Source organism: Meleagris gallopavo, chromosome 28, assembly GCF_000146605.3.
Source record: "Meleagris gallopavo isolate NT-WF06-2002-E0010 breed Aviagen turkey brand Nicholas breeding stock chromosome 28, Turkey_5.1, whole genome shotgun sequence".
NCBI classification, from domain to species: Eukaryota; Metazoa; Chordata; class Aves; order Galliformes; family Phasianidae; genus Meleagris; species Meleagris gallopavo.
In genome coordinates, this window is record NC_015038.2 from 2996603 (window position 1) to 3007138 (window position 10536).

Below are 10536 nucleotides of genomic sequence, written 5' to 3' on the forward strand. Positions count from 1 at the left end.
TTCAAAACACAAGGATTTCTCCCTTATTCCTCACATACTTCTGCAATGGGACAACGTTGGGGTTTGGGTGAGAGGTTCCTCTGGAAGCTCTGAGCGTGAAGCATAATTGGAGGAAGTGGGGGCAGCAAATGGGCTGGGCATGGTCTGCAACACTCATAGAAATGTCTGCGAAACAAGCAAAATTAACATCAGTGTGAATTCCATAAACGAAACGATGCCTCAATGAGAGGCACGTGGGAGGAGATGCCTTCCTGGTGGGCACATGGTGGTGGGATCTCCTCTAAACACAACATGCAGCTCCTCCAAGCAAAGAGCAGCGTGGATGGTTGTGCTGTGGAAGGAATGCCTTTATGTTCTGGTGTCTGCAGTCCTCGTGGGTTGGGGTTGGGAGGGGGTGCCTTCATCTCCTGCTGCGTTGGTGTGTTGAGGGAAAAAAGAGGTGAATGTCAGCCAGGGAGATAAAAGGTCTAGAATGATTAATTGGGGATTTCATTAGCTGAAGTTCATCACCTTATTATGGAAGTGAAAGTCTCTTGTCCTTTTTTATTTGTGCTTTTTTTCTGGCAAATCTGTGGGATGTTTTCAAGCCGGCAAGCGGGGCAGGAGGCGAGAGATGGATGTGTTGGGATGCACGTATTTCTATTATTGCCTTTAGCAGAAACAATCTGCGGGTTGATGTACAACTTGATGTGTTGTCAGGTCAAGATGTTGGGGAGGGGACACCTGAAAGTTTCTGGAATATCCCTTCTGCAGCTGAATGGGTCCAATTCCACAGAGGTGGGGTCAGCAGCAGGAACACATTGGAAGCAGAGCACATTTTTGAGCTCTGCTTCCAGTGAATAGCCATAGAATTTATTCTTCCAGTCCATTCCACCCAAGCGGAGGAGTGAGATGTTGCTGTCTGACAGCTTCCAGCTGTAGTGCCATGAGATCAGAGCTGGAACTTCTGCCCCAGATCATTGCTGGCCTCTTCCCATTAGAAACAGCAAAATATTTACTTAAAGTGCTGTGCTAAGGCAAAGCTTATCAGCTAAGCAGTGTTGTCATTAGGTTTATTAAACAAGTGGATAGCATACTAATTTATCTCCCTTATGTTTTAATGTTCATCATTAATATATGGCTCGTAAAATTTGGCTTGCGCTGCTGCTTATCTCTTCTCGTTATGCCCCAAGCAAATGGTTCGTGGCAGGAGTGAGGCATATGGCCCATTCACATGGGCTACATGTTGCTGGCAGATAAAAGCCAATATTCACTGATAAAATGATTGATAAACACAGACCTGAAATCTCAGCACTGATCTGCAGGGCATTACATGGGTGGTGATCCTAACCAGGAAAACCAGCATCTCCGAAGCAGGCGAGCAAACAGCAGCACGCCTGCCCCTGGTAATCCATTAATCAAGTAATTAACTAACCCTCTGACGAGCACCTCCTGCTGCTAACATGTGGGTGTGTGAGAGCAGAGTGGTGCGTGAGTGTGGCTGCTCCTCAGTGATGTGGAGTCAGTCTGAAGGCATGAGTTCCTTCCTGTTGATTTATTACTATTATTAATTTTAATTTCTCTTGAGGGGCCTGGTCACGAGCTTTTCCTGATTGAGTTCCAAAAACAGTCTCTGCTCTCTCTCTCCCCTGTTTCTTCCCAGCCCTTTTCTTTGTATCAGAGCTCAGAGATTTCCCAAATAGCTCGTTTGGCTAATGAAGCATTTGGGCCAGCAGGAAAGAACCCCAAGAGCCCGCTCCTGCCCCAGGGTGGGCTTTCCCCAATTCTCTATTTGCCCAAATAGATTTTGTCAGACCCACCCATCTCACCCCATATCCTAATCCCATAACCTCCATCTCTGCTACTGCTGCTTTCGAGACCATCTCATCCCACTCTGTCCTCACTGATCCAGATCTAGAGTAATTATTCCATTTATTAATGGAAACTATTCCATTAATATTTTTTTTTTTTCTCTCACAAAGAGACCTCCATTGTGTGTATTTGTAGGGAGCTGTCTTGTCTATCCCTTGGTTGTCTCCCATTAAACTTTCCTGTCCCATCCCAATGTCTTCAGCTCTTCTCCATCCCCAGACAGCTCCCTCCTTTTGGGCCCAGCAGCTCCCAGTAAGAGTGGGAACCTACGTGATGCTGCCAGAGCTCTGGCATCCTCCATCCCATGGGGATCTCCATGGCTCAGCTGTCTCATGTCCCTTCTTGTGCCCATTTGTCACTATTGTCCTTCACTAAATGTTCTGTCCATCAGTGTTTCCATGTCTCATCTGATTCCAGCCCCATGCTGGAGGTAGGGTGAGCAGGGTTGGTGCTGCCCTGCCAGGGATCTGGGCTCTCTTGGTGCCCCATCCCCATGGTTCTGCTTTCCCAGCCCATCCTTTTTCTTCTTTCTTCTCCCTGCCTGCCAAGCATCCTCTCTCCACTACGTCTTCTTACCTTAAAAATGACTTTAAGCCCTTCTTTAGTTTCCAGGTATATTTCTGGGTAAGTCCTGTTGCTGAACCCTTCCAATGCTGCAGAGAAGGAGAATTTAAAAGTGCTCTGTTTTTGTTTTTTTTTCTTGATTCTCTTTCCTGCTGATCTCAGCCCGAGGGGTTACAGAAACAACACCCAGCTTCATGTACCCATACGGGACCTCCAGCAGCCAGATGGTGCTCCGAGGGGTGGACCTCTTGCTGGAGTGCATTGCATCAGGAGTGTATGTACCATGATGGGAGCGGGCGGTCACAAGGAGCCCCATGAGGTTTTCTCATAGCTTTAATGCTGAATTGCTGGTGAAAATACCCCTGGGGGAGCGTGCCCTTCATTTCCTATTAACTGCTATTAACAATATTCCCATAACTTACTGAAAGGGTAGGAGCGTGAAAGCAGCCAGGAGAGCTGCAGCACTGCTCAGAGCAAGAAGTATCTTCAGATACTTGCTGTCCAAAGATGATGCCCCATTAATTTGTCCTTACAGTGAGCTGCAGACCTCTTGGGTGCCCCTTTAGCACACTGTACTAAGTGCAGGTGAGGATGTTTGTAGCATGTGTACCAGTAGAAGTGTCCTGGGCATGGGGTGGGACTTTGGCAGCACTTCCCAGGCACAAGGTAGGATAAAAATCCCACTCCTCGCCATCTGGTGATGCTCAGGTCCTGGTAGAGGGGCTGTGGTAGGTAAGAGAGTGGCCCAGAGGTCTTTCTCCTTGGGTTTAGAAGGTTTTAAGTGCAGGATTTATATTAGGAAAGTTGTCTTGCAAGAGCATTTATCTCCTTCCCTCTCCTTAGACCAGCACCAGATATCATGTGGTACAAGAAAGGAGGTGAGCTCCCAGCGGGAAAAACCAAGCTGGAAAACTTTAACAAGGCCCTTCGTATCTCCAACGTCTCGGAGGAAGACTCTGGGGAGTATTTCTGCCTGGCATCCAACAAGATGGGCAGCATCCGCCACACGATCTCGGTGAGAGTGAAGGGTACGTCACTTTTATTTCACCGTCTCCTTCATTTTCACAGCCAGAAATTGAGAGGAGAGCTTGGGATCTCTGGAGGCCATGTGCTCCAGTTTGCTCTGTGTGTAACTGTTCCTTTTGTATGTCTTAAAGCTGCCCCGTATTGGCTGGATGAGCCGCAAAATCTCATTTTGGCCCCTGGCGAGGATGGCAGGTTGGTGTGTCGAGCCAATGGGAACCCCAAGCCTTCAATCCAGTGGTTGGTGAATGGAGAGCCCATTGAAGGTGAGCCAGGAAGAGTCTGCACCTCCTATATGAAAACATGGCCAAGGGACTTGTGGCTGACCATGGGAGCCAGAGCTGCCACTGGGGCATTGGCTTGGCTGAGTCATGGCCAGCTGAGCTGTGTCTCTGGAGGCACATACCATGCCACTGTCTCTTTTTATCTGGGCTGAGATGTAGAGATGCGTAATAAAATGCAGAGTCTTGTGAGTTTTAATTTAAAATTTAATAAAAAGTGTCCTTTCTGTCTTCCTTATTTTGAAGGTTCTCCACCCAACCCGAGCAGAGAGGTGGCTGGAGATACCATTGTGTTTCGAGACACGCAGATCGGCAGCAGCGCTGTGTACCAATGCAATGCTTCCAACGAGCACGGCTACCTCCTTGCCAATGCCTTTGTCAGTGTCCTGGGTAGGTGCCTGTGTGGACAGGTGAGCCCTAGTGCACATGGATGAGGAAGGAAACTCTCCAAAAGAAGTGACCATCAGAATCTAGTGGCGTGTCAGCTCATGAAACGCTTTTCCACCCAGAATGGTGGTTAATGCTTCCATTCTTGTGGAAGATAAATGCCCTGTACTCAAATTTCCTTGCAAGTTATCCCTATATCCTCTGTGCTGTTAGCTACTCTGAGGATGATGTATGCGAGTATGTGGCCTCTGCAATGAGGCTTCAGGGTGAAAGTTGGTGGCCATATAGCAGCAAAGCAAGGGTGAGCCACCACTGTCGGGGCACTCTGTTTCACGGAGCGAGGTTGGAAAGGGGGTGGAAAAGCTCTGTTTAGTCTTGAAAAGCTCAGTGTAGAGCCGTAGAGTCATAGATTTGTTAAAACTGGAGAAGACCACTACGAGCATCGAGTCCACTCATTCAATAGCTGTCATCTTTGATGCTTGCAGATGTGCCACCACGGATACTGGCCCCTCGCAACCAGCTCATCAAAGTCATCCAGTACAACAGGACCCGGCTGGACTGCCCCTTCTTTGGCTCCCCCATCCCCACCCTGCGATGGTAAGGAGTGTAGCACATCCCCTGCCCACCCACAGGGCTGGGAAGGCGGTTTCCTGCTCTTTCTTCCCTTACAACAGTACTTTGTATGGCTGTGAGGTTTAAGAACGGCCAGGGGAACACGCTGGATGGAGGGAACTACAAAGCACATGAGAACGGGAGCTTGGAGATGAGCATGGCTCGGAAGGAGGATCAGGGCATCTACACCTGTGTTGCCACCAACATCCTGGGCAAAGCAGAGGCCCAGGTTCGCCTGGAAGTCAAAGGTAGGAATACAATGAGCTAAGAGCAAAAGGTGCTCTTGGATCACTTGAATCTTGAAGCTTAAGCTGTGACGTGCTGTATGCACTGCAAAAAGAAACACAAAAGATGCATCGAGAATAAATGATGGCACTAAAACATATTCAGAATCTTTTTTTTTTTTTTTTTCCCCATTGAGCAAAGTTTTTGCTGAGACAAAAAAGTTGGTATTTTTTCAAGGATTCAGTGGTTTGTTAAATTAGTTTGTTTGCAAGCATCTGTATCAGAGGCGGGTTAGAGGCAAGCAGCTGTCGTGCATGCTTGTCCCTTCCAAGTGACAGCAATCTTATGCTTTGATCAAGTTCCAAGCTGACATGCTGATACTTCCTTTGGGGTGCTTTGCAGACCCCACCAGGATTGTGAGAGGCCCTGAAGATCAGGTGGTGAAGAGGGGCTCCATGCCTCGCCTGCACTGCCGCGTGAAGCACGACCCAACGTTGAAGCTGACGGTCACCTGGCTGAAGGACGACGCTCCTCTCTACATTGGGAACAGGTCTGTGATGAATGCTTCCATCTGTCTTCTCACCAGGATTTTTATTCTCCCACTGCAAACTGTTTCAGGAGGCACCAGGGATAATAAGGACAAACACCGAGTTCCCATCTGGGCGACGACGGCTGTTCTTGATACTTGTAATGTTATTAGCTGAGGATAATACTGAGGCTGCCTAGCAGTTAAAATTGACTTACCAGTAAATCAAGACATCGACCTTAGGCTTTATTTACAGATATTTTAGGACATCTTGATAAAAACAGGCAGGTTAATAACAAGCTACTCCAAAGTTAATGTTTATCTGTGCCAATGGTGTAGCTGTAATTTCCTTTCCACATCCTGAATCACTTCTTGTGAAATAATGAGATGTCATCACAAGACATAAGCTGGTCAGAGGTCAGCCTGCTTTCCCAAAAGTGTGACTCTTCCAGATAAATACCAGAGCAAATTCACTGGTTCTTCAGAAAATGAGGTTTCCAAGAATAACTCAATGCATCCCCAACCGATAAAATCTTCAGGCCAGAGATGTACTCCTCTTCTCTTTGGACTCTTTTGTGTATTTTATCAGAGAACAGCTCGTCTTCAATCCTGCTCCTTAATTCTCTTTGGAAGAGTTGTGTGATTATTGCTTTCATCCCTTTAAGGATGAAGAAAGAAGACGATGGTCTGACGATATACGGCGTGGCTGAGAAGGATCAGGGTGATTACACCTGCGTGGCCAGCACGGAGCTGGACAAGGACTCAGCTAAAGCCTACCTCACCGTGCTAGGTAAAGCTGTCCTCCCAGTGCACTCAGTTCTTCATTTGTACTGCGGGAGGTTGATTTTTCATACCAAAAGGTTGATCTGTGGGCACGGGGCTGTCCTCTAAAGCAGAGATGATGCTCAGTTGCTGGCAGAGCAATTATTGGGTTGATGCAGGACTTGGCAAGGATGTGCAGCCCAATCTCAGCCTCTCTCAGTGCTGTTGGATGCGGGTTGAAGGAAACTTGCATTTGACACAAAAAGAAAAGCAGTTATTACATACAGCTAAGAATATCCAAATGTGGCCTGGTGAGGATCTGTGAGATCGGCCCTACATTTGCAAGTGAACTTATCTGAATCTCAGGGTGCTGACAACCAGGGGGGTGAGTGAGCCGCTCACAGCCTCGCAGCTCCCCCCCTTTTCAACATCAGGCATGACAAAACCCGAAACCCATCCTCCATACATTCACTGCCAGATCTACTCTGAAAACCTCCCAAGTCCATCAGTCCCTGCTCTCGACCCCTTCCATTCTTGAGGAGGAACTCTGTTTCTGGCAGTGCCCCAACCCAACGGTGATGCTGGCATAGACCCACACTGCCATACCAGAGCAGGAGTGCAATACAAATCCCATACCCCTAATAATACGACTGGGCTTAATTTATTTCCCTTCCTCTTCCCCTAATAGCTAATTAACTTTCTAATAGAAACACGAAAGAAGCTGAGGGTCTCTGGGGGAAGGATGTGCTCTCTCTGGTCCCCAGGTGGGATCTGTGACTGTGTGTGACTTCGTATTTACCAGGTTCTCCTTTCACAACCCAAGCTTAATGACTAAACTAACACTGTTAACATCCAATGTCTTACCTTGCAGCAATCCCTGCTAACCGCTTGAGAGAGTTACCTAAAGGTAATCATCACTAATTCATTTGGTTTATTTTATTTTGGGAGTTGATTTGTTTTTTGCCTTGCCAATAACGCCAACAGAAATTCAAGGTGTAATGACTGAGCACGTTGGGAGATGGTACTTCCATGTCCAACTCAAGTTGTCCTCAAAAACCCATGCAGATGGCCATGAGTAGAAATGCGACATCTGTTTTTTGACATCTAGAATGGTGACAATTCTAGAATGCAAGAATCACCCTAACCATAGCTGGAAATGAGCCCTGAGAGTAGAGGAAAATGAATCATGTTGAATCCCTTGACTTTTACATGAAAATAAGGTGCTGCTGTTACTGTTGGTGCATGAGGTGGCTCAGTGTGTGGTGACAAGACAGTGGAATTGTGCCCACAGCACCATAACCAAGTATGTATTTTCATTTAGGTTTGGTGTCCTTCCCGTTCTATTTGCAATTACTTTCTGAACAGTTGCACGTAGTGTGCTGTGAGATCATATATCCTGCTAAGCCACCATTGTGCTCCCAGCATCAGATAATGTCAGTGCACGCAGAGGGCAGCTCAGGTTACAAGGCAAGGCACAATTAATATGAGAGCACATTTGTATTTAATAACAAAACACACTGAGAGCAGAGGGATGTGAGACATGCTGCAAAGCACGTGTCCTCCTGTGGGTCCAGGCCAGGAGAAGGGGTGGGATTGGATGCTGCTGGGATGTTTCAGCCTCATTTATCACATTTTTTGGCCACCAGAGCGACCCGACCGGCCCCGGGACCTGGAGCTTTCAGACCTGGCTGAGAGGAGCGTAAAGCTGACATGGATTCCTGGAGATGATAACAACAGTCCCATCACAGGTCAGTGCCGGCCCCACAGCCACGGATCCTTCCGTCTTCTCCTGTGGGGTGCGGGGAAACCTCCTCATGGTGGGCTCTGATCCCTCCATCCTCCCCTCAGACTACATCGTCCAGTTTGAGGAGGACCGATTCCAGCCTGGCACGTGGCACAACCACTCCAGATATCCTGGGAATGTCAACTCGGCTGTCCTGAGCCTCTCTCCTTATGTCAACTACCAATTTCGGGTGATTGCAGTGAACGACGTGGGCAGCAGCCTGCCCAGCATGCCTTCAGAACGATACCAGACCAGCGGGGCACGTGAGTAGCAATCATTGCAGCACCTTGGGGTGGATCCCATTGCTGCCATCGCTTTGGGCTGAGTTTTTCCCTCATTGGGTACAATCACAGGAAGGGGATGAGCTGGCCCATGCAGGTGCGTGCTGGGGGGTGATTTCATAAATTGCATCTCAAGGCTGTGAGGGATGTCCTGTGGAGCAGCAGGGCTTGAATGGCATGATTGACCCAGCGGTTCTTCTTGCAGAATCTGTTGAAGGAAGGCTGGTCACATCATACAGAGAAGCTTTCTAAAAGAAACCTTTCATCCTTTCTGACCACAGGAAGCTCTTGGAAAAACAGACTTCCAAGTGTAAAGTGGCCACGAGCAAAAGACATTTTGTTCCAAATTTGTTAATTCATTGCCCACTGCTAAAGCCGGGCAGGAGCCCAGGCTTATGCCAGAGCAAAGTGTGCCGCAGTCCACAACCAAGGCTCAGTCTTTGGTGTGTGCCCGGAGCTTTGTGCATTGGACAATACTTGGGAAAAGTCATATGAGAAGCTCACAGGAAGCTCAGCAGTTTTGCTGCATTGCTCCAGTTGACCTTTGTAGATGCAATATCTGCTGGCATCTAGTGTTGGGTTTTGACATTGCTCTTCTTGCTGTGGATGATTCTAAAGGGTCAGACTTGGCTCCTGGGGTTGCTTCACAATGGGTGTCTTTTAAAGATTTAGGACAAGATTCTGGGAGAGAGAAAGAAAGAGGAAAAAAAAATAAAATGTGAGGGATCCTAAATAAACGACCTGGTTTTCAGGAGTGCTGGAAAGTCTCGTGTTCCATTAACCTGAATGGGAAATTGAAACTTCTGGAAAACCAGGCCATTAACTTCTGTTTCGGAAGTAGTTTTGACTTGCACTGTAAATGGGTTTTAACCACAGAAATGGTCATTTTGTCCAGCACTTTATTTATTTTTTCTACCCGTGTGAATTTCAGGACCTGAAATTAACCCAACGGGAGTTCAAGGAGCAGGGACCCAAAAAAACAACATGGAGATAACCTGGACGGTGAGTTCAGAGCAATCCAATCTTATCATTACGGTCCCTGATGCTAAGATAGAGCTCAGGATCTCTAGTGTGTGTGATGTATCACACAAAAACTTAGTTATCACAAAGGATAAAAGGCAGAAGATACAACTATTAATTGTTAGTGCCAACAAGAAGGCTTGTGATTTAAAAATAGACAAAGAGAAGGTGCTAGATCATAGGTGCAGGCTAGTTGGGATGCTTGCAGAGTCTGGTCCCTCAAGAAAAGATATACAGGGCTCTCAGATGGAGCAGTTCTTGCTTTTCTTGGTCGACCAGTAGGTGTCATCCTGCAATAAGCCAAAGTCTGTTGGTAGGCGAGAAATTGAGTGCGGACTGGAAAACGAATAGAATGGAATCGTAGAATTGCTCAGGTTGGAAAGACCCTTCAAGATCACCAAGTCCAACCACAACCTAACCATACTACCCTAACTCTATGCAAGTATGGCTTTTGGTTCTGCCTCGGGTTTGGAATGCCAGGATAAGTGTCTCTTTGGGGAAAAAAATATAGAACTTAGAGGTTTACTGATGGAATATGAAATACGAATCAGCTGCTGAACAGAACTTTTTGGAGCACCGTAGCAGAGAAATCCAGCCGTCTTTCTCTCTCAACTTTGCTCCATTCAGCCTCTGAATGCAACGCAAGCATATGGGCCCAACCTGCGTTACATCGTGCGATGGAGGCGGAGGGACCCACGTGGGAGTTGGTACAACGAGACAGTGAAGGCACCACGGCACGTGGTCTGGAACACACCCATCTACGTCCCCTACGAGATCAAAGTGCAGGCAGAGAATGACTTTGGTAGAGCTCCAGAGCCTGAGACCTACATCGGCTATTCGGGGGAAGATTGTGAGTATTTTCTTTGACAGAGCTCGTAAGCGTTTCAGAGCTGGAGTCCATCTAATGTCAGTGGGTTGGCATCTATTCCCTGGGTTGTATTTATAGCATTGCTCCATTTGGCACAAAATTGCAGTTTCAGGCATTGGGAGAAAGAAGTGGAGTTGTGCTCTGGGCTCTGTCTGCAGATGCCTACGTGACCTGAACCACTTAGCCTCTCCCTTTTGCTCTGTAAAATATTCAGTGTGGAAGACTAAGATTTCGCCAAGATGAGCTCTGGCTGTATTCCAGCATTCCATTTCTTTCTCCTGCCATCTGCAGAGCACCGAGCTCATCCCCATCTCTGGAGGCATTCAAGACCAGGCTGGATGTGGCTCTGGGCA

At 47.5% G+C, this 10536-nt stretch overlaps 1 protein-coding gene across 1 annotated transcript; it reads left to right on the forward strand.

The window, feature by feature from the left end:
• Window positions 1-2573: 2573 nt before the first annotated feature.
• Window positions 2574-10451, forward strand: LOC100545191 (neurofascin; the record flags this gene model as incomplete). The annotated part of the gene is made up of 13 exons (XM_010724219.3): window positions 2574-2689; window positions 3259-3443; window positions 3573-3704; window positions 3966-4109; window positions 4592-4703; window positions 4800-4966; window positions 5346-5493; window positions 6135-6259; window positions 7103-7138; window positions 7878-7979; window positions 8080-8277; window positions 9227-9297; window positions 9943-10451. Coding segments are annotated over 13 exons (1776 nt in total), but the record flags the coding sequence as incomplete, so codon positions are not given.
• Window positions 10452-10536: the final 85 nt, after the last annotated feature.